Source organism: Zeus faber, assembly GCF_960531495.2.
Source record: "Zeus faber genome assembly, chromosome: 17".
NCBI lineage: Eukaryota > Metazoa > Chordata > Actinopteri > Zeiformes > Zeidae > Zeus > Zeus faber.
The window spans coordinates 4,152,863-4,178,197 of NC_137204.1; the positions used below are offsets into that span (position 1 = coordinate 4,152,863).

The following is a 25,335-nucleotide window of genomic DNA, read 5'->3' on the forward strand; positions in this document are numbered from 1 at the left end:
GGTTGTGTGTGTGTGTGTGTGTGTGTGTGTGTGTGTGTGTGTGTGTGTGTGTGTGTGTGTGTGTGTATACACACACACACACACACACACACACACACACACACAGTGGGGCAAAAAAGTATTTAGTCAGCCACCAATTGTGCAAGTTCCCCCACTTAAAATGATGAGAGAGGCCTGTAATTTTCATCATAGGTACACTTCGACTATGAGAGACAGAATGAGGGGAAAGAATCCAGGAAATCACATTGTAGGATTTTTAATTAATTAATTGGTTCCTCGGTAAAATAAGTATTTGGTCACCTACAAACAAGCAAGATTTCTGGCTTTCATAGACCTGTAACTTTTTCTTTAAGAGGCTCCTCTGTCCTCCACTCGTTACCTGTATTAATGGCACCTGTTTGAACTCGTTATCAGTATAAAAGACACCTGTCCACAACCTAAAACAGTCACACTCCAAACTCCACTATGGCCAAGACCAAAGAGCTGTCAAAGGACACCAGAAACAAAATTGTAGACCTGCACCAGGCTGGGAAGACTGAATCTGCAATAGGTAAGCAGCTTGTTGTGAATAAATCAACTGTGGGAGCAAATATTAGAAAATGGAAGACATACAATACACTGATAATCTCCCTCGATCTGGGGCTCCACGCAAGATCTCACCCCGTGGGGTCAAAATGATTACAAGAACAGTGAGCAAACATCCCAGAACCTGCAGAGAGCTTGGACCAAAGTAACAAAGGCTACCATCAGTAACACACTACGCCGCCAGGGACTCAAATCCTGCAGTGCCAGACGTGTCCCCCTGCTTAAGCCAGTACACGTCCAGGCCCGTCTGAAGTTTGCTAGAGAGCATTTGGATGATCCAGAAGAGGATTGGGAGAATGTCAGACGAACCCAAAATAGAACTTTTTGGCAAAAACTCAACTTGTCGTGTTAGGAGGAGAAAGAAAGCTGAGTTGCATCCAAAGAACACCATACCTACTGTGAAGCATGGGGGTGGAAACATCATGCTTTGGGGCTGTTTTTCTGCAAAGGGACCAGGATGACGTGTGTGTGTGTGTGTATATATATATATATATATATATATATATATATATATATATATATATATATATATATATATATATATATATATGTATATATATATATATATGTGTTAAGGATAATCGGCTTTCGGGTGAAATTTCAGGATGAACTTAAAATGCACTATAACCTTTACAGGTGAACTTAATTTGACCTTCTCTAAACTTTTGAATGCACATCCAACTGTTCAATGTTTCAGTACTTTTTGCACAACTTGCTGTTCTCTAACAAGGAGCTGAACGGCAAAATTCACAACAGGTGTGTGATCCATGAATCGACCAATACATTTCCTGGTTCAATTAGAATTGGTATTTAAACAGTCCTCTTCATCATGCTGTTCACATTTTGACATCATGAGACCAAGACGACACCTAACAATTGATCAACAGTACCTCGCCATTGCGAGGCTTTAAACAGGATGTTCTCAGAGGGAAGTGGCCACTGAGCTTAGAGTGTCACAGAGTGTCATCAGCAGGTTGCAACAGAGACACAGAGAGACTGGAAGAGTCACAGAAAGGCATAGAAGTGGACGTCCTTTGGCCACATCCCACAATGATGAGCGTTTCATTATGAACAGTGACCTGCGGAAGCGGATGATGAATGCCACTCAACTCCAGGCACATTTAAGGGAGGTGAGAGGCACCCAAGTGTCACGTCAGACCATTCAAAACCGTTTACATCATCGTGGTCTGTGTGCTAGACGACCTGCAAGGGAACCTGACCACACCACCAGGCACAGGCATCATCGTCTTGCACGGGCCAGGGAGCATTTACGCTGGACGAGGCACCAGTGGGCCTCAGTGCTGTTCTCTGATGAAAGTCAATTTGCATTGAGCAGAAATGATGGCCGCCAACGATGTTGGAGATGTCAAGGAAAGCGCTATGCATCAGCCACTGTTGTCACCAGACGAGCCTTTGGTGGTGGTGGTGTTACAGTGTGTGCAGGTGTGTCTAGTCAATACAGAACTGCCCTACACTTTGTGAATGGTACAGTGACAATAACATTGATGGATTAATGATGGATTAATGATGAATAACATCATTAATCCAGTCATTGTCCCAATGCATGAACAACACAGGCCTAATTCCATCTTCATGGATGACAATGCTCCAGCTCATCGAGGTCGCATTCTTAGGGAATGGCTGCTGGAGACTGGGTACCTCAAATGGAGTGGCCTGTACTTTTGCCAGACCTGAATCCCATAGAAAACCTATGGGATCAGCTGAGTCGCTGTGTAGAGGCTCGTAACGCTGTACCCCCGAACCTCAATGACCTGAGGGCCGCCCTTCAAGAAGAGTGGGGTGCCATGCCTCAGCAGACAATAAGTCGACTTGTGAACAGCATGAGATGTCGTTGTCAAGCTGTAATTGATGCTCAAGGGCACATGACAAGTTATTGAGACATTGACATTTTTTGTTGTGGTATACCCACCGCTGTTGTTATATGTGTGTATGTATGTGTATTTATGTTTATATATATACCCCCCCCCCCGAATTTGGAGTCCTTCAAGACTGCAAACCATTCCTGAACAATTATTGTAGTGTGGCAGGGCACATTATCAAGCTGAAAGAGGCCACTGCCATCAGGGAATACCATTGCAATGAAGGCTTGTACTTGGTGTGTAACAATGTTAAGGTAGGTGGTACATGTCAAAGTAACATCCACATGAATAGCAGGACCCAAGGTTTCCCAGCAGAACATTACCCAGAGCATCAAACTGCCTCCACCAGCTTGCCTTCATCCCATAGTGCATCCTGGTAGTGCTTTCCATCTCTTCCCCAGATAAACGACACACACCCACCCGGCCATCCACAATACAATCTAAAAAAAATAATAATAATAAAAACTTGATTCATCAGACCAGGCCACCTTCGCCCACTGGCCCATGACCGAGTTCTGACACTCACACGGTCATTGTAGGTGATTCAAAAAATCATAGCCAGCATTAACTTTTTCACCAATTTGTGCTACAGTAGCTCTTCCGTGAGATCGGACCACTCAGGTGTGCCCCCAAGCACTGTGCGCATCAATGAGCCTTGGGTGCATTGATCACAGGTTGTCCTTCCTTGGACCACTTTTGGCAGGAATTGACCACTGCATACCGGGAATACCCCACAAGACCTGCGGTTTTGATGCTCCGGCCCAGTTGTCTAGCCATCACAATTTGGTCCTTGTCAAAGTCACTCAGATCCTTTCGCTTGCCCATTTTTCCTGCTTCCAACAAATGAACTTCAAGAATTGACTGTTCACTTGCTGCCTAATATATCCTACCCAATAACAGGTGCCATTGTAACAAGATGAGCAATGTTATTCACTTCACATACTATATGCTTGCTAGTAGCTTAGAGTGTGTGAATATCTGTCCGTTTGGACAAAACTTGGGGAGGAAACCAGGAAGTGAAAGTGGACTTTGACATGTTCAACACCTGGCATCTTTGAAACTACTTGTTTCTGTATTTTCATACCAGCAGTTAGGTTGACCATGGAGGCTGTGCCCGCTGTGATGGCGTCCACCTGGGAATGGATCTCGTGTTTGGATTCATCCATTTTGTTCTTTCGCCAGGCTTGGGAGGCCTTGAAAAAAATGCCGTTCATGTTATTTCAAATGAAAAGTTGCTAAAAACAGTGGCACAGAGTACATCTTTTAAATTCAAAAAAAAAAAAAAAAAAAAAAAAAAATCACACAATATCGTCATTATTTCCAATAAAGACAAAATAAACCTCACAGAATCCGTCCCGAGAGGGGGCAAGGTGTCAAACTCGTCTAGAGAAGCCTGGACAGCCTGGACTGCTTGCATACTGGAGTTAATGGTGCCAGTTAGTGCCTGCTGGGCTGATGTCTGTGGATGGAAAACAGTACAGTATGGGTATGTGGGGGGCCCACATCTTGTTTGGAAAGCTTTGTTCGTACCGCAGTTAAATGCTTGATTAAATATATTAAACAGCACTGTGGAAAACTATATTCTGGTTGGTCAATAGTGGCATCATTGGTCCATTATTGCTGATCTGTTAGTAACAGTTGCCACAGGCAGTTGTCATGGGCAACTACTTCTCCGCCTGGTTTCACATCCATTATACACATCTCTCTGCTTACAACTGATCTTGCCAATGCTTGCTGGTGGCAACCTCTTGTAACAACTGCAAGTTTTTTTTTTCGGTCTGCACAATTTATTTTTATTTATTGTTAAGAGGATGAGGTCACAAAAAATAAAATAAAATTAGGTCTTACAGTGACAGTTTCTCGTGTATGAAACTTCTTGGATATTTCTTTTTTGCATGTCCCTTTCGGGGCCGCATAGAAAATTCGAAAATTATATATGAATTTACAAATACAAATTCTACAGAGATTCAGAAAACAAAATGCAGATTCTAGGTTAGGATAATCCTAGATTCGGAAAACTATACATGAGACAGCCGCATACTGTTGTCTGGTAAAAGCAGTGTTTGGAAGCTCCAGGATTGGGCCATGGCAAGTCGCTAGTTTCCGACCTATGTTTTGTATCTGACAGTTTTTTCCTTACCAGTGGTGGCATATGTCCGCGGTGCATCTGCCCACTAGTAATGTGTTGCTTGGCCTGTGGCATGGACCCCATCTGGAAGCTCTCCGGGCCGCCGGCCCCTGAGCGCATGATGGCGGGCAGGGCCACGGAGCCAGTTTCCACCTTGCCCACCTTGTTAAACTGCTGCTGCATCACCGTCGATCTAGTGAGATTGAAAATTGGGATTGAAAGGGAGAAGGAGATAAGAATGAAGGAGGTGGACAAAAACATTTCACCATACAATGTTAAACAAATTAAATTGGAGGTGCCGTTAGTGATGTTTTGCATTAGCGACACTTGATTAACTAAGCACATTCTCACCAGGACAAGACAACTAGTTAGTGTCCATAATGGATTGTAACAGTGAATGTAGAAACCACTTCAGTGAATATTTAATACATGTCATCAAAAGGCTGTACTCCCTTAGTGCAAGAAGCAGAGCAATTGTGAAGAAATGGTTTTATTTCACATTGGACATGCCAGCTTGGATAACCATTTATCCCGTTTAACAAAGTTGCGTGTTAACCAAAACTTGCAATGTATGAAAGTGATTAGGGAACTGATAGTATATTTTACTGGAGAATAGAAAAACATTCTCAGAGCTCAGAAATGCAGTACATGCTGATAAACAAAAATACATATGTTGAACGTTGATTGCCACTGGGAATTAAAACTTGAAATATTTTAACGAGTGTGTGAGCACTGTTTTAATCCTGCCTTGACTTTTCGTAATAGTCCTACATTGTTAAATTTGAATAGAGCACTTAGAAACCTATTACAATTAGGTGTTACAATTACTAAAATTACAATTTCTACTGTTCCTCTACATACTACGACGACTAGTTCTTACCCACAGTGTGGTTAAGAACTGTAATCCCTGGCATGATTTGTGATTTCAATGTGTACCAATGCAGTGTCGAAGGAAAACGGGCCAAGTCTTAACATTGTGAGGAGATACATTTTTATCTATTTTTGGGCTCGATAGCGTTGAAATTAGTTAACCTTGTTTTCTTTCAAAACTTGAGCAAAACAGCTGTAATGAGTTGTGGCGGGGTTGAGAGAGACACACTCATCTAGAAGTCTTACTGTTCCCCCTCAATTACTTCCCCAAAAAAGGGGAAGTAATTGAGGTAGGGCTGCCCCCTGAAAGTCGATGAGTCAAATAATCAGTCGGAAACCCGTTAGTCGAGTGAGATTCTTCAAGTCAAGCAGTCATTTATTTTTATTTTTTGTCAGTCAGTGTGCATTAGAAAATAACAGGATAAAACAGATTACTAAATGCACAGGGATAACATTTCAATGAGAGATTATAAATAAGGGGAATCATAAATATATTTTTATGTATGAATCGTCCAGACATGAACATGGCTCTCTGTGCTTCCCTAGCGCTGTGCTCCGTCCCTCCAAATAAAACAACTAAAAACAGTGTGTTTTTAGTTGTTTTATTTGGAGGGACGGGGCACGAGTAGGGTTGGGTATCTTAAGATTTAAACGGTACTATTTCTCTTACCAATACTGCTTATGATCCGGTACTTTAACAGTACTCATATCGTTTTTGTTTTTTTTTGTTGTTGTTTGTTTTTTTTTTTGTTTTTTTTTAAGAGACTCCACTCCAGCGATGGAGCAGGAGCGAGCGAGATGACTCTTCTGATAAAAGCAACAATGCTTCATAGACAAATATCTTAATCTTATCACAAGTTAGAAACGGGTTGTATAGCCTAAATAAATAGGAAATCTATTTTCTCAAAGCCACACTATGTAACCTTTTTCTGCTTTAAAATAATCGCTTCAAAATCATTTTGATGGTACACTGACCTGTTAATAATGGAGAATGAATAACCTAGCTGTACATTATATTTGCGTTGTAGCAAACTGTTATTGAAACGTGACAAATAAGGTTCAAATTTGACACCGAACAGAGTTTTACGAGTGGTATAAAAGTGCAATTGCACTCAGAAACTGTAGGGCCGCCAAATCCCAAATACCAAATGTTACATAGTGCTGCTTGAAATTATTCAATACTGTTAAAAGTACTGGTAACGTCGGAGCTTATCGATACTACAGTCTACCAAGGCGATAGTGGCGCCGCCCCTAGCGGTCGCCTGCGCCGGCGCTCCGGTTACATCCTGACAGGCAACATCACTCGGCAACATCACTGCCTGGTTTGGGAACTGTACTGCCCAGGACAGGCGGGCCCTGCAGAGGGTGGTGCGTTCAGCTGAACGTACCACTGGAACTACCCTCCCCCCCTTGCAGGAGCTATACACCAGGAGGTGTAGTAGCAGAGCCCGCAGGATCATGAAGGATCCTCATCACCCCAACAACGGACTGTTTCAGCTGCTCCGGTCAGGCAAGCGCCTCCGCAGTCACACAGCGAGAACAGAGAGACTGAGACGGAGTTTCTTCCCTCAAGCCATTAGAACTGTCAACGCTGACCTCACCAGGGGTCCTAACTGAGCCATGCACTAGGCTCCACTACCTACTGTACTGTATGTAGCATACTGTACCGCATACTGTATCACTGTTCAGGGTTGTTCGTGATGCCGTATTGCTGCGCCGTACTGTTGTATACTGTGCTGTATTATCCCAAACACTACTTCCTCTATTCACATTAGCATGCCACTTTAATTCACATGCCACTTTAAATGCACATATCTGTATATACATAGGCATATTCCTTCTATCTATCCCATTTTATTTCAATTTATTTTTATTGTATTTTATTCTATATATTTTTATCTTATTCTATAAGTATTCAACTTACTGTATTACGTTTTAGGAGTCAGTTAGTCGGTCTATTAGAAAGGAATTTTCTACTTTTATTTTTTTTCCGAGGACATATTGTGTGCTATCACCGGGTGCGTTGCATTACATTTCACTGCATATATGTATGAAAGTATGTATATGTATGTGACAAATAAAAATCTTGAATCTTGAATCTACCGGGTCGGTCGGCCCAACTCTAGGCACGAGCAATCGCTCGATCACTGTTCCTCCATGCCCCCCCGGGGCATCTGATTCGACTGACAAAATTCTGAGTCAGGTGCAGCCCTAAATTCATGGAAAATCTGAGTGGCTCAACATGTCATGAACATGTCTGGAATAAATGTGATTATTTTCCCCCCACTTGACAAATTTTTGTTTTTAGAAAACTTCAAGTAAAAATTTTCTATTTTCAATCGTAACCGCCAATTATTTTAATGTACAGCGGATAATGTATGGGAGAATAAACCAGCCAACCGCATCAGCGGCAGTTTAAGCGCATGGATGTAGCACCTTAAAAATATCCCAGGCACTGCAATGGTGGAAGCTCCCTCCTAATGTCAGAACAGCTGAATCGCTTCCCATTTTTCCACCAGAGCTTTCCATTTTTCACCACCACATATCTTAGGACTACACCTGGACCCCACTTGTACAGACCTGTCTCTTAGGGATCTCCATCCCATTTTACTCTTCTCGACATGTATCTCCTAAGGATATCAACCCCCCTTTACTAAAAAACTCTATAAATTCTACTTATGCCTATAGAGAACCTTTAGTTCGCTGTGACAATGATATAGTTGCTTTGATACTACTGACAAAATGTGCTTGTACTGCTAAATTAAGTAATATAATGTAATGTCATGCATTTCCAGATTTACATGGCACTTACTTCTTGGGTGACACAGAATCTTCCAGCATGGTGGACTCCTCATCTCCTTCTAGACCAAAATGGTCTTTGCTTTTTTTCTAGGAAAACACATTAAGGCATCTGTGACCAGTTTTGATTAATCATAACCGATTAAACAAGACCGTTACAAAAGGGAAAGACAACATTTGCAAAATGGCTACGCTGTGACGCTGTTGCTAGTTGTAGTGACAAAACTGAAGAAGAACTTGCTAGTGGTGTCTTCCTTCCAGCAATTTACACTGGAAAAAAACATAATTGAATCAAGATGAAATCTTCAATTTGTTAAACCAATTTTTTCTCCACTTGATGAAAGCAAACATTTCTAGAAGACACCTGAACTACATTCCCTCATGTAGCAATACTTATTGCTTAAGCCAGGTCCTTCATAAAAGGTAATAGATACACATTTTTATTTTGAATCAAGGCCTGGCACTTACTTGGGAACTCTCAACCCCACCTGGAAGGACAGGTAGTGAGATTTGCCAGAATACGTTAATAAAATAGTATGAATGGTTATTATTTGACCAATAAAATGTACAGTATATCAATGTTTTTAACAAAAAACACATTTTAATTTGACTTGGACTTTTATGTTGATTTATTAATTTTTTCCCCAACATTATCTTTATTCAAAAATTGGGAAATTAGCATCATGAAGAGGGGGAAGGACTACATACACATATCTCTATCTATCCATCTATATACACAGCCAGCATAAACCACCGCTTTTGATTTAACTTAATCTTATAAATTGCCTCAGTGATTTCTACCAATTTGTTTTGAGTCCATACCGATTGGTGTGACCTGCTAATTGAGTTTGGTTGCCCAAACTCAATTCACATTCTGTCACATCACATTTAATCTGACTGGTTAGTTGGTAAAAAGGGGCAATGATGATAGGCACTCAGTGTAGAGAGTGCGTAGTAGTAACTGGATATTTTCTACCTTGTCACAACAAAGCAACCCGTGAAAACGCTTGTAAATACTGTTACCTTCTTGAGGATGATGTCGATGTATCCGGCGATCAGCTGAGCAATCTGCTCTCCTTCAGTGGTCTGCACGGAGTAGTACCCGTCCTGGTAATCCCCAAAGTCCTGGGTTTAGAGGAAAATGCAGTCAAATGCCACGCACGGCCTTTGACGCTTCACAAAAATTTTGTTGCTGTGAATTTGAGAAGCCGAAAATTAATTAATTAATTAGCCAAAATTAACAATAAAAGGTTATTTTTAGCGCTTTGGAGAGAACATTATACAAGGGTAACCTAATTTAAGATCAAGACGTTGTTTACGTATACTGTCCTATCTGATGCGTGGGAACTTCTGGCGGTGCGATCCAAGTCAAGAAGAAAAACAGACTGTCTTCAAGAATCAATTGTGCTTGTCAATCTTACATGTTTGTGTGATGGATGAGAAGGCGTTAATCATTCAATTGCTTGCTACTGTGTATACGTGTTGGTTCCCATCATTCATAACTTCATAAAGAATGATTCTATGTTACCTATGACTAACTATTCTTGTTTTTGTTGATGTTGACTACAATTAAGTCACTGTATTGATATAATGCACTAACAACATATGGGTACTGAAAAAAATATATATATATTTTATTCAGATTCCTTACTGTATCTTGTAGAATTTAGAAACAGGTACTCAAGACACTTAAATTTGAGGTTGCTCAAATGGCCGATGTACACTTGATTGTGTCTAGCCTCTCATGTAAGTCCCTTTGGACAAACGCGTCTGCTAAATTAATAAATGTAAAATGTAAATATAAATAACTGAACACGTCACTATTGCTGCACCTTGTCTTTGTGCTGTCCAATAGGGCCAACATTTATTTTCATTATTAGCACGGCTAATATAATACTTTCCCACTGTGTAGGCAGCAGTAGACTTTGGATGCACCGCAGCAATTGCAAAAAGTAGTAAGCAGTAATATAACTAATAACTATAATTTATAGTTATAGTAGTTATATTACTGCTAAAACCACACCAAGACACGATAATATGAGCAAACGTATGTGCGGATATAGCTAAAAAACTGCCTGATTTGGGGAAGTTTCACAAGATAGTCAAAAGAACCCTAGGGGTGAGTCTTGAATAGTCCCACCCCAACTCCCACCCTCAAAATTGAACATCAGAAATCTTGGAGTTCCAACCAGTGTGAAGCTTTTAGGTGATGCGGCCCAGCGTTTGATGTTAGTCAGGTTCCATTCCTGGATCACTTCTTTGGTCTTCTCATCTACCCTCATGACACTCTCCTTGGTGATTCCCAGCAGACGTGGGACCAGTTTGTTTTTGCCCTTCATTTTTTCCTGCAGAGGTTTGAGATGGTTGTTGTTAGGCGTGCAACACCCACAGTATTTGTACATCTATTGGAAACTATTTATGGCTACTATTTAGTCTTCAAAGTATTAAAGGACCATACAGTCAAAAATATATTGTGGTCCCTTTGACAAGAACTATATTTTGTCAAAGGCCTTTTCAAATGAAATTGATGAATACAAAATATGACCATACAAATGCCCATACAAGATTATCTTTGGCAAAAATGAAGCATAGCTTGCAGAGCTAGTTCCGTTGCTAGACATACCCATATGGATCGGCCTATTTAAGCAGCCAATCCCTCTTGTCTGATCTGCTTTGCCGCCTGCTTTGCTTGATGTGCTCCCTCCACCTCCCCTGCATCCACCTGTTGGGCTCAACTCTTCTAGCCAATGGAGGGGTTCAAGCTCAACACTCCAATATTTCGAGCCCATTAAGTATGCCTATGTTTTCTGTACACCTCTCTGGGAGTGATGAGCAGTAGAGCCCAAACAAGGCTCGACAGCAACGGTTTACCTGAGCAACCAGATTGAGTTAATTGGCAACCATTTCATGGCCTCTGGTTGCCCCATTTGGCAACCATTTTCTAACATAAAAAATAGGGAAAGCAAACAGCAACCCAAAACAAATACATTTGTTGCATTAGTGAGTGGGATAAGGGGATGGTGTGGTCGGAGCAGCCATACCTGTCCTGGGACTACGTAATTGGGGCCCAGGATCAGAGTGGCTGCATACCTGTTACTCGTTGGTTGGTTTAACATCCCCACACAGAGAAGAGCCCATGTCATGACACGTGTCCATCTGCTCCACAATAATCGGTGTTTTCTCAACCCCATAATCTGTGTCTCTGTGCCGGAGGGCCCTGAAACTGCCACAGTGATATTTAAATATTGCTGTTGATGCGTTTACTCACGTGCGCACAGGCACCTGTTCATGTTTCAATGCCTTTCGTCATCTGTGATGTGAAAACATCTGATTTCCACAGAGAGAAAGCAAAAGTGTGCGTCCTGCTCATAGTTCAGTTAAAAAATCCCAGCGCCCCACAGAGCGTCTCTCCTGCCGGGCTACTAGATTACAGTGGACGGCAGTAGAGCAAGGTTATTACAGTCAGGGATGAGAACCACTCCCTTTTTGGTGAATATTCTTTCACCACGTCATTTTGGGTAACTTAATTGTCTTAATCATCCAAAGTAACCCAAAGAGTATTTTTATTTTTTATTTATTTATTTTTCCTTTGCTCATCCGCAAACAATTAACTAGTGAAATCGTTTGCTGATATTACGTTATAACTAAGATGCGAGCACAGCTCTAGTCCCTAGTTGAAAGCACTCCAAAGAAGGAAGTGATGCTGCATTCAAAGGTTTGGAAAACTGTAATTCATGTCAGAAGTGATGCATTCATGGGAACTCTGAAAAATTGTCAATAAAAATATTTCAGACCATTTTGCACCCATACATGTCTTTGCATCCCTGTACAGTTATCTCAAACTAAACTGAACACTAAAACTAGGTGTGAAATAACATTTTAGTTAAAACTAGACAGAAGAAAATGAAAACTAACTAACGATACTGTGTACTTAAAGCGGACCCATTATGCTCCCTTTTACCAAGTGAATCCCATGAAAGTTTTTTGCAGAAAATACCACTCAGGTTACGCATTTGAGCCATTATTATATGCGTCCAATCCGCCTGTCTGAAAACCGGCTGTTTCAGTGGGTGGAGCCACCCTCCCGAGGCCACATATTCTGTGAGCCTCTTCTTTGAGAGCAAGTTCCGGTTTCTGTGAGCCAATGGGGTTTGAGCTTTACTCCGGCTTCTGTTGCATTTCTCTGTAAACTTTCACTGATTTCACCTTATCAGTACACTAAAATCTGTTTCCAAACAAATTTGAGGCGAGAAATAAGCAAACCAGTTGCCAAATCTAGACTCATATTAGCTTTACTGTACAAGGCCAAATTTAAAAGTTTGTTATGATTTTCACAGCGGTGTCCGGAGCTGAGCAGAGGGGCTTTTGTTTCATTCAATAACAGAAACTTCGGAGAATAAAATAAATAAAATACATAGAACTACGGTTTTGTTTGGAAAAATTCACTTAAAGTGAGTTTTGCATAATAGGCCCCCTTTAAGAAGCCAACTAGTCTTTTTCCATCTTTGTTCTTTTTCTAGTCAATTTGGTCAAATTTGTCACCATATACAGTAGCTGTTACAAAATAATGACCAGTTATTATCTTTGTAGACAGACAGCATTAATAATGAGCATTTCTCAGATCTCATCTGGTGTCGAGCTGCATTTAATTGAAAAACGCAAATTCAAATTTTACATTGTTAACAATGAGACGACAAACATAAATGTGGATATAAGAAAGACAGACATGCTAATTGTGATCAGGCCAACTGTGATCAGAGGCGTTAGTGTTATCACAGCTCTTGTCTGTCTTGACTTGTGTTTCTTTCCCACTGAAGATTCAAATTCTGTAAAGTAAGAGATAAAACACAAACTACTAAGAATTTTGTTTGGTTGCTGTAATAAAGCTTTTAACATTATTTGAAGTCATATTTCCATTATTAAGCTGACATTTAACTGTGTAGTGTCTTGATTACGCAAAATATTAGGTGACAAAAAATGGCAAGCATATTTTCATTTTCACTACTTGGCAACCAAAAGCTGATGCCTGGGTGCCAGCCTGGCAACCACTTTTAAAAGTTAATGTTGAGCCCTACCAGACACCTAAACTCAAACAATGCAAAATAAATAAAGATCAATTAAAATTTAATCGAAGAGTTGTCTGTCAGAAATACATGTTACCGTAACTGTCAGCAGGATAGGAGATCATTTTCAAGTAGTACTGTTTTCACACTGAAACTAATTTTTATTTTTATATTTTTTTTTAAACCAGGGTTAACTTACTAAAAATATCTTTCCCATTGCCAGGAGAAATGCTTTTTTTTTCTTGTGCATCACGTTCTACATCCCAAACATGTCGGAAAAGGGACATGGTTCACAGTGTCATTGGGAACAAAAGAGTAGAGGAGACATCAACATTAAACTGTAAAACAAAAGGGAGAAAAAAAATAAAAGGAAAAAAAAGTATTTTGAGCCGTTCAAAAGTATCAGCACTACAGTAGAAGCAGCATGAATTCGCACTCTCCATGTTTCCGGTGTGAACCCGGGCACAGATACTCCATGCTGTTGGTCCATTGACAGCGGGGAATGGGAAACGGCTTATGGCAATGCTGGACTGACTCCGAGCCCGGCGGGAAGAGTAGGGGTTCTCCACTGCGGGACCCATGGGGCAATCTCCACACTCACATTTCACGGTCCCCCATGCCGAAAAAAAAAATCAATAACTTCTGATTTTGGATTCTAAATGGGATATGAAATGATGGAATGATACATGGATATTCCTGTTTATTTATACGCCAATGTGAAGAATTTCAATGTGCGTCGCATCGCAGGTAAAGGGGCCAAAATAAATAAATTAATTAATTAATTACTTAATTGATTAATTAATTAATTCCAGTTTCCTGTTCACATCAGAGCCAATCGGAGGTGGAGCCAATTAAAATCTGTGTCTATTGCAGTTTTATTTGACCCGAGACTGAGACCCGGGTTTTTCCTTTCCCACTGGGGACAAATACCGGCTGTTAGCGGGTGTTACTGGGTTTTTGGTGCAGTGGGTAAGGGATATAGATTTCTCAACATAATGAGGATTTTCCAAAATGCAAAAATAGAGGCAATGATACAAATCTAAAAATGAGACCAATCATCGCAAATATGGTCCAGGTTGTGTCCTGACTAGGAATTGGGATAAAACTGAATGTCACACTGGTATGCTACTGTTATCTTGGTCTCTTTCCTTACCTTCACGAGGAAGAAGGACACTCCATACGTTTTGAGCGACCTGGCAAGCTTAACATAGCTGACTTTGGCCTCTATTTCAGTCATGTTCTGGTAGTTTTTGTGAGCCTGCCAATGGAAGGAAACAAATTAGAATTGTCAATTTATTCTACTGAATTCCCAGTGATGACCGATTGGTGTTCAAATATTAGCGCAAAATATTCTTTTGGATTTACCGTTGCTGCCAGGATAGAGGTGCAACCCTTTGTATGTTTTTTTAATCCAATATCGAATAAGATTTTCGGTGCCGCACATTGATCGTTACTTTGTAAGGTGAATAAATCGCTTGAATGCATCTGAAGCACATGCAGTTGAACCTCGTTTTCCTGAACCACCATGGGAATCGTGGTTATTTGGGAGATTGAAAGCTATGCAGTTTGCAGGAACCCGGACATTCTGATAAGTGAGGCTTGGGTAAGCAGTGTTATATTGAATGTTAAATTGAAAACCGAAATAATTTAGCAAAGTACTGTGCTTTTCGAATCTAAATCCTATCAAAACTTTTGATTTCTCTTTGAATGTTTTTCAGATTTGACAGTCTGTGTGAACAATATTTCCAAAAGTGAATGACCAAACTCCCAACAGAACACACGTTTTTTCCGCTACAAATGCATAAAGTTTTTTAATAATCTTTTTTTTTTTTATGTTTAATTTACTGTAAACGGCACATTCATTTAAAAGTATAGACATTAACCCTCCTACAAGTACATCCACAACTTTTACAAAAGGTATTTGGTATCAATGTGAGATTTTTGTCTCCCGTTTTGTTATGCTGGAAAATGATCAGGGCACAAATTTATCAAGTATCTTGGAAGAAATCTTAACCGCCCAAAAATTCTCAGTGGCGCAAATTAGGCAGAGGGTAAAAGCAATTTATCAGCTATCTCCATCTAAGATACTACTCCCATCTCAAGCCGGATTTAGGAGAGGTCGAGATTTGTCCTAACCAGTTCGGAGTTAAATTAGATGGGCATTGAGGCAGCTTTAATAATGATAAAAATAATTAACTATAAATTAAGCTTCTTCACGTTCTTCAACACACAATTGATGGTCCCAGCACTGAAGGTGAAACAATGCCAAATACAAAATATTTGTATGCAAATTGGATTGAATGTCACAGATGGCAGCACATTAAGATCACTGCTGCATCAGAGATGAGGACACACACAACAAAAAGAAGACTACAACATTTCCCAATTTGCAGCTCAGACTGTCGTAAAACCATGACTTCAGTGTTCAAAAGTAAATTTTGACGCTCGTCTTGTAGAGGTGGTCAATATTCAATTCTTACCTGGAAGATCCTTTTCTCTCCTTTGTGCTTGATGTACTCTTTGGGAAGGAATTCTTTCAAACTTTGGGGGAGGAAAAAATAGTGTGAATTATTTGAACTGTTCTTAAAGACTGCTTGAAATAAAATGCAAAAAAAGGCAATTATAAAAAAAAAGAAAAAATGTCCAGGAAACTTAAACGAAACTTAAACTTAAACTTAAGGTGAATAATGAAAAACAATGTCTTCCAAAATATCCTAAATGAACCTTCTTGCAAATCAACCCAAATATTATTTCCTTACGAGACTTGACTTTTCCAAATAAGAAATAAATTATTAGCTCGCAATTGCTTTGATGCATTTTCAGGAAATGTATATGTCCATCCATCCATCAATCCATTATCCTCCGCTTATGTGGGGCCGGGTCGTGTTTGCAGCAGGCTGAGCAAGGAGCTCCAGGCCCCCTTCTCCCTGGCAACGTTTTCCAGTTCCTCATGGGGGACCCAAGGCGTTCCCAGGCCAGCTGGGATATGTAATCCCTCCAGGGCATTCTGGGTCTACCCCGTGGTCTCCTACCAGTTGGACGTGCCCGGAAAACCTCCAAAGGAAGGCACCCAGGAGGCATCCTAATCAGATGCCCCAACTGGCTCCTTTCGACGCAAAGGAGCAGCGGCTCTACTCCGAGCGCCCTCCGGATGTCCGAGCTCCTCACCCTACTCTAAGGCTGAGCCCAGCCACCCTACGGAGGAAGCTCATTTCGGAGCTTATTATCCTCAAGGAACTACACTGTGCCAGACCCGCCCGGTCTGTTTGACGGTCACGTCTGGCCCATGTACGTCAAACACAAGAACATCACACTTAACCCTAACCCCTAACCCTAACCCTAACCCCTAACCCTATGTATTCGCGATCTTGTTCTTTTGGTCACTACCCAGAGCCCATGACCATAGATGATGGTTGGGAAGTAGATGGACTGGTAAATTGAGAGCTTTGCCTTCCGGCTCAGCTCCCTCTTCACCACAACGTTCTGGTACAACGACTGCATCACTGCTGACGCCGCACCAATCTGCCTGTCCATCTCACGCTCCATTTTCCCCTCACTCGTGAACAAAATCCCAAGATACTTGAACTCCTTCACTTGGGGCAGCAACTCGCTCCCAAATTAGTTTCCTCCATAGGGTGGCTGAGCTCAGCCTTAGAGATAGGGTGAGGAGCTTGGACATCTGGAGGGAGCAATTCACCGTTTTTCGGCAGAGAACCATGGCCTCAGACGTGGAGGTGCTGACACTCATCCCAACCGCTTTACACTCAGCTGCAAACCACCCCACTCCACAGGTACTGTACCCGACATCCACGCAACACTGAAGAGGCGTGTCAACCAAGACAGGCCAACAATGTCCAGAGCCTTCAGCATCTCAGGGAAAATCTCATCCACCATGGCGCCTTGCCCCCAAGGAGCTTTTTAACTGCCTCAGAGACCTCTGCCAGGCAAAAGGACGAGACTTCCCCCGAGTCTTCAGACTCTGCCTCTTCCCCTGAGGACGTATTGGTCAGGTTCAGGAGTTCCTCAAAGTGCACTTTCCACCGCCTGACAATATCCCCAGTCCGGGTCAGCAGTTCTCCTCCCCGGTTGAACACAGCCTGAGCCAAGCCCTGCTTTCCCTTTCTGAGTTGCTGAACAGTTTGCCAGAACTTTCTTGAGGCCAACCGAAAGTCCTTCTCCATTGCCTCGCCGCACTCCATCACACCCGGGTTTTTGCTTCAGTGACCAACGAAGCCGCAGCCCTTCTAGCCTGCTGGTACCTGTGTGCTGCCTCAGGAGACCCCTGTGCCCGCCAAGCGCGAAATGCCTCCTTCTACAGCTTGACGGCTTCCTTCACCGCTGGTTTCCACGGGTTCTTGGGTTACCGCCACAACAGGCACCAACTGCCTTCCGACCACAGCTCCTAGCAGCCGCCTCTGCACTGGAGGTTTTGAACATGACCCACTCGGATTCTACATCACCAACCTCCCCCGGGATGCGCGAAAAATTCTTCCGGAGGTGGGAGTTGAAGACCTCGTGGACAGGGGCATCCACCAGGCATTCCCAGTTTACCCTCACTATACATTTGGGTTTACCAGGTCTGTCTGGCAGCCTCCCCCACCATTTGATCCAACTCACAACCAGGTGGTGATCAGTTGACAGCTCTTCACCCGAGTGTCCAAGACATACGGCCGCAGATCTGATGACACAACTACAAAGTCGATCATCGATCTTTGACTTAAGGTGGTCTGGTACCACGTACACTTATGAGCCAACCTATGCTTAACATGGTGTTCGTTATGGCCAATCCATAACTAGCACAGGAGTCCAATAACAAAGCACCACTCGGATTCAGATCAGGCAGGCCGTTCCTCGCATCACCCCCTTCCAGGTTTCTCTATCGTTGCCCACATGAGCGTTGAAGTCTACCAGTAGAACTATAGAGCGCCTAGGCGGAGCCCCTACCAGGACGCCACCCAGAGACTCCAAGAAGGCCGAATACTCTGAACTGGTGTTCGTGCATAAGCACACACAACAGTCAGAGCTTTCCCCTTAGCAACTTGTAGTCGCATAGAGGCGACCCTCTCGTTCTCTGGGGAGAACTCCTAACAGAGCGGCACTCAGCCGGGGGCTCGTGAGTATCCCCACACCCGCCCGGCGCCTCTCACCCTGGGCAACTCAAGAAAAGGAGAGAGTCCAGCCCCTCTCCAGGAGTTTCGTTCCAGAGCCAGTGCTGTGCGTAGAGGTGAGCCCAACTATATCTAGTTTGTACCACTCCACCTCGGGCACCAGCTCTGGCTTCTTCCCTGCCAGAAAGGTGACATTCCAGATCCCTAGAACTAGTCTGTGATGCCGAGGATCAGCAGTCCCAGGCCCCCGCCTTTGCCCGCCACCCAGCTGGCATTGCACCCGACCCCGATGCCTATCCCTGCAGGTGGTGGGCCCACAGGGGGGGAAATGTATATGTGTATAAGAAATTACTTTCTCAGTTTGCAGTAATTACTTTAATGAGAAATTACACCCTTAAAGAGTTACCGTCATTCTATTCACATCACATTATCGTGAATGATATGCAGTTCTTACTCTAAGAATCCAGGCTTGTGCTTTGCCTCATTATGGTCCCCAAATTGAATCTGACATTGATAGCCAGCGAAATCGCAGGCCTTGTCAAAGGAGACTGGGTGGGAGCCATTCAGAATGTCATCACGGGCCTTTACAAATTAATACAAAAACAGACAAAGAAACAATGTTGGAAACAGAAAGAAAGACAAATATATACACAATATATATATATATATATACATACAATATATATAAACAGACACACCTACATATCTGTGTGTACACACACACACGCATACACACATACATATATACACACATACATACATATATATACATATATACATATATACACACACACACACACACACACACTGTATATATATATTTACACACACACACACACACACACACACACACACACACACACACACACACACACACACACACACACACACACACACACACACACACACACACACACACACACACACACACACACACACACACACACACACACACACACACACACTTTTTCACTTCTAAAGTCATCTTCAATTGAATTATATACAATACTTAAGCAGTTTCAGGCAAATTAAATGAAAGATTGTATCAGAGGATCCAGCCATGACTGTTCTTACCACCTCCTCCGTAAAATTCACCCCGTGGGGTTTACCTGCACGTAGAGCAGATTGAGCTGGACTGGGTCTCTGGAGTCAACGTTTTGGTCAGAATAGAAAAACTTTCTTCTCAGAAGTAACATCTCCGTCTCTTCCACGCCCTGCTCCCTCAATGTCCTGCCGTGGTCCAACCAGTTCACTAAAAACATTAAAAACCAGGTTTATGTTTGTCCAGTCCCAGTCCCAGTCCCAGTGACATGCTGGTGACACGCTGATTTACAAATACAAGGATACGCTTGATGCATGTTATTACTTTATCCTAAAGATTTGAAGTCGGCTGTCTCCTACCTGTAGTGCACAGAGTCCTGCCTCATGGTGTCGCAGTGGAAGGGAATCACTCCGTGTGGAAGTTCCCAACAACACAGTTCCAATTCAAACGGATTAAAACTGCATGTCCCTCAGAGACATCTCATCAACTTTTTTTTTTTACTTTCAGCACTAAAGTAAAACGGACACGATTCAGACCCGTTGCTCTGGAGCTGACAAAGATCTCCATGTGTGAGGACACAAACATGCAATATGTTCTGGACTCTGGAGTTTGTATGTTACGACTGGCTCGAATGCCGAAGGAGGTACACGGCGCAGGACTAGAGGTGAACAGACTGCGTTTATATTTACAAAAAGGGCACAATAATAAAATATATTTTAGATATACAGTATATATTATGGATTTTATAGCGAATTGGATGATAATGTCACAAAGCATCTTACTCCACAAACTCATCTCACTCCACTACCCGACCGGAAGTTTTTGAACGTTGGCCTGTTGGTGATGCACGCTCGGCTACTTCGAGTCAAATTTTGTCAGTTTTTCCATTAATTCCTACTCGTATGTAGATCGATTTGGATTAAACTTGAACGAGATGTCTCCGACGTCCTGGTTCGAATGACATATCTACTGTGTCGTAGCTGCAACGGTTGTCTTGTTCCAGACACATTAGCCCGAAAAGTAGAATAATTACAAGGAGAATAATTATAAATATTCAAACAATAACAATATGGGTGGACTCCTAATGAAGATAATATACATTGAAAAATTTTTATTGGCGTTATTGGATGCATTTAAAAAAAAAAAAAATACTTAAATTTCTTAATCTGACATTTTCTTAGGGTTTTTTTTTTTTTACGAATTTTTTAATTTGATCATTTTATTCAGTGCAGGTTGTGCAGCACTTGCACATTTATAAGAGATAGGGTTGCCATTTTCCATAAAATGTTTATCATTGTTAGCAAGGGCATTATATGTTCGCCCTATTGGACTGCATTTAAGTACAGTCTACATATTTTTAAATGAAAAGCCAATGTGCATATTGGAGATATGCAAAACGTCACGATATGAGAAAAAAATATGAGAGAACTCACGCTCATCGTCTGTGTGCAGCTTTTGCTTTAACTTCTCCATCTTCTTGTCATCTCGGAGCAAGGTCTTGTCTCGTTTCAGGGTGCCGGTGATTTCTTCTTTTTTCTCCTCACCGATGTCTCGAACCAATGAGTACTCATCATAGTTTGTGATGCCTGGAAAATAATTTGTTACAATATTACAATATCTCATAAAATATATACACATGCAAAATCCTATTCTAGCCAAAAAACTTCACACACAGTGCCATCACCAATCTCCATAAAACCAACATCAAACCAAATAATTGAAGTGTTTCCTCAAAATTTCCTAAATTCCCATAAAAACTGCCTAATAATGTTGGCATGCGTTGGAAACTATAATTAGTCTTTCCCCTATAATTGGACAGGACCAGAACCAGAACCAACCAGAACTCACTATCGCCTAAAATAAAATAAAAATAATTACCTTCTTTTTTTATTGGGAATTACAGCCCATTTATGCTATTAAAACAAATGTAGAAAGTAAGGACAGGTAGGCTGACTTAAGGACCGACGATGTCCTCCTTGCCAACGTTAAAATTGAAAATCTTTTTGGTAATGGCATATTCAAAATGTTCTAAAAACTTTACCGTTTTCCAAAAAAGCCTATTCAAAATAAAAAACTGACGGGGATTCAATAACAATAGATACAATAAAAACACCCTGTGTTTGTTTTCTTTGGAGTAGCGGTGAACCTTTATGCCCGATCACAGAGAAGAGATTGCAAGTTACGGGTGGGCGGTCGCATAACGTGCATGCGGAAAAGATCTCCTGATCACCATGCAAACAGTGAATGGCACCAAGCCAGCAAGATTGGGGAAATATCTACGTATAATAAAACTTTAAAGGAATTTACTTTTTTGGGATTCTCAGCGTGAGAAATTTGACGTGTGAGCGTGATGACGTTCATGAACGTAGGTGCTAAAACGCGAAAATTAACTAAATGGGTTTTATTTCTATAAAAAAAAACGGAAAATTACAGCGAGGCAGTGGGCAAGTAATGTAATCGGTGTACGCCCGAACACCATGTAACACTGGTAACACCGGCAACCCTACAGTCCACCAAAGTGTGTTGCGAAACCTTGTCAAAACACTAAAATCTGTTTCTAAACAAATTTGAGGGTGAGTATTAAGCAATCCAGTTGCTGAATCTTCCCTCATATTAGATCTACAAGGCCTAATTATTTCTGCTATCGCCGTTCAGCCATGTGAACGTGATTTCTCCACCATGAACAGGGTACCGGGTTATAACTCATAACTCATGACTACTTTTGATAGCAATATATCCTTAAATTTAATAATTTTCTAAATAAAGACAAATATTCACTTTTGGTAGGTGAAAAAAGACCATAGATACAGGATAGCACTTGGGGGCCTGCATGAAGATTTCAATAAATGGGACTCCTGCGGCAAAATGTCCATATCCTGATGGCATGGTGAATATTTTCTTCAAGAAAAGGAAGATAAAGTGCAGCAATGAATCATGCACACTGTTCATGATGTGATAATGTTTTGCAAAGCTCATTGGTTACACCGCTTATTTTTTATGCAATAATGCAGCTTATTAAGTCATCCTCTCCTAGTGATCACTTTGTTTTAAGTCTTATACTGAGCGAACAAAAATGTTACCGCAAATATAAATCACAGACCACCTGCTGTGCTATCTGATCAAAGCTGACCTCGCCAATAAGCCATAATGGTGCACATCGTCTGTTTAGGGCTTTTTCTGTGCGTACCACCAGGCCTGAAAAAAATTCTGAGGGAAACACTGATAATTCACTCCAGTTGTTTTCCCCCCCAAATGGGGGGAAAACAGCTTTATTCCCTTATTTCTTTATTCACTCTTTTTTTTCTCTTCTTGTTTGCATGAATGCTACAGCATAATTGGTAGAATGTATAACTGTGATAACTCCTTAAATTTGGAAAAACAAATCCCTTTCGCGCATGGTTGGTTTAGACAATATTTTGAACTTTGGACAAAGTACAGAAGCCCTGAAAGACAGTAACAGACAAGTAAAACAAAGTATTTATTTTTTTGTTTGTTTTGCAGCTTTATTCTTTTTTTCTACAAATTGGCTTTAAGCCAACAAAAGAAAAGTAGCTTCCTTCAAGAAATTATATTGCCACTTCTACAAAAAATATGAGGGGCACGGTATTGAGGGAAACAATGTGCTTAATATGTAATAGATAAGAGTCTTCCTACATATCCCCTAAATCTAACTTCAGAGCAGATTTAAACCAGAGAAGATCCCTTTCTATCGTCACTGCTCATTACCTCTTTCTACATTAATAACTATGTAAGTTACGACCAGTCGAGCAGTAACTTTAAAGTGAGTTGTGGGAAAATACATCCACAAGTTGGAGGTGAGTCAAGCCTACCCGCCAACAGCCACCACATTGGCAGCATATCCAGACAACCAGGCACCACTGTTGCATTCTGCAAATAGCTCGTCAGAAAACAAAACAGTATATTCTGATAATAAATTACCCTTTTTTATTGCGATAACATTGTCTTCGAAGTGACTGTATCCGTGTGTGCGTATATATATATATAGATATATAGATATATATATCTATACACACACACACACACACACACACACACACACACACACACACACACACACACACACACACACACACACACACACACACACACACACACACACACACACACACACACACACACACACACACACACAGAGAGAGAGAGCAATAAGGATTGAACACGTAAATCTTTCCTCAGAAAATATATTTCTGATGGGGCTATTGACATGAGATTTTCACCAGATGTCGATAACAACCCAAGTAATCCACACATACAAAGAAATCAAAACATACAGTATATGTCCATAAATTACGTTATGTGTAATAAAGTGGAATGAAACGGGGAATAAATATTGAACACATGAAGAACACATGCAAAAAGGATATTTTCCTTTTTGCATGTTGAAGCCAAGAAACCAGCTGAAATCTGTCAGTATTTAGGTAGCAATCCTGCCCCCTATCAGTCCAAATTAATATCAGCTTGTTTAGTCCTAAATGATGGCCTATAATAAGGTTTCTCATTTCCATGGTGTCACACAAGAAGCATCTCATGAAGGGTAAAACCAAAGAGCTCTCTCAAGGCCGTTGTAACCTTATTGTTGCAAAACCTACTGATTGGTAACAGACGTATTTCTAAACTTCTGCACCATTGGGGCCATTATCTGGAAGTGGAAAGAACATAATTTCACCATCAACTGGCCACGACCAGGTGCTCCTCACAAGATCTCTGACAGAGGAGTCAAAAGAATAATTAGAAGTGTTGTCCAAGAACCAAGGACCACACGCAGAAAGCTTCAGAAAGACCTGGAATTAGTAGGTACTGTTGTTTCGAAGAAAACAATAAGTAATGCACTCAACCGCCATGGCCTCTATGCTGAAGAAAAAGCATGGTCGCTTGTTTAAAGTTTGCTGCACATTTGGAAAAGCCAATTAAATACTGCGATAAAATAGTCTGGTCAGATGACACCAAAATTATACTCTTCGGATGTCATAGCACACACCATGTTTGGAGGAGAAATGGAACTGCACATCACCCTAAAAACACCATACTAGCAGTGAAGTTTGGAGGTGGAAACATCATGGTGTGGCGGCTGTTTTTCAGCATATGGTACTAGCAGACTTCACATAATTGAAGGAAGGATGAATGGAGAAATGTACCAAGACATTCTTGATAAGAATCTGCTGCCATCTTCCAAGATGCTGAAGATGAAACTAGGGTGGACATTTCAGCAAGACAATGATCCCAAACACACGGCCAAGGAAACTCTCCATTGGTTTCAGAGAAAGAAAATAAAGCTTCTAGAATGGCCCAGTCAATCACCTGCCTTGAATCCAACTGAAAATCTATGGAAAGAATTGAAGATCAGAGTTATACACACACACTCACATATATACTGTATATAAACTACTCACAAAAAGTTAAGGATATTTGGCTTTCGGGTGAAATTTATGGAAAATGTAAAAAGTTCAAGCTACAGTGATATATCATTAAAGTAGGCCATTTAAGTAGACGGATGCAATGCTGATTTCCTCATCTCAAACAATTTATTGAAACAAAAGCCGACAACAGCGGTGGGTATACCACAACAAAAAATGTCAATGTCTCAATAACTTGTCATGGGCCCTTGAGCATCAATTACAGCTTGACAATGACATCTCATGCTGTTCACAAGTCGACTTATTGTCTGCTGAGGCATGGCACCCCACTCTACTTGAAGGGCGGCCCTCAGGTCATTGAGGTTCTGGGATACAGAGTTACGAGCCTCAACACGGCGACTCAGCTGATCCCATAGGTTTTCTATGAGCTTCAGGTCTGGAGAAAGTGCAGGCAACTCCATCTGAGGTACCCCAGTCTCCAGCAG

General features: G+C 41.4%; 1 protein-coding gene across 1 annotated transcript in view; it reads right to left on the minus strand.

Annotated features, from left to right (window-relative positions):
* tln1 (talin 1) overlaps positions 1–25,335 on the minus strand; it is a 172,781-nt gene that overhangs the window by 126,675 nt on the left and 20,771 nt on the right. Inside the window, exons 5-15 of the mRNA XM_080017830.1 lie at positions 20,909–21,061; positions 19,543–19,685; positions 18,888–19,015; positions 15,806–15,866; positions 14,479–14,583; positions 10,452–10,607; positions 9,286–9,387; positions 8,276–8,352; positions 4,606–4,786; positions 3,811–3,924; positions 3,550–3,658 (exon numbers count right to left, since the gene is read on the minus strand). Of these exons, the coding sequence (XP_079873956.1) occupies positions 3,550–3,658; positions 3,811–3,924; positions 4,606–4,786; positions 8,276–8,352; positions 9,286–9,387; positions 10,452–10,607; positions 14,479–14,583; positions 15,806–15,866; positions 18,888–19,015; positions 19,543–19,685; positions 20,909–21,061 (1,329 nt within the window). The remainder of the gene's footprint in view (positions 1–3,549; positions 3,659–3,810; positions 3,925–4,605; positions 4,787–8,275; positions 8,353–9,285; positions 9,388–10,451; positions 10,608–14,478; positions 14,584–15,805; positions 15,867–18,887; positions 19,016–19,542; positions 19,686–20,908; positions 21,062–25,335) is intronic.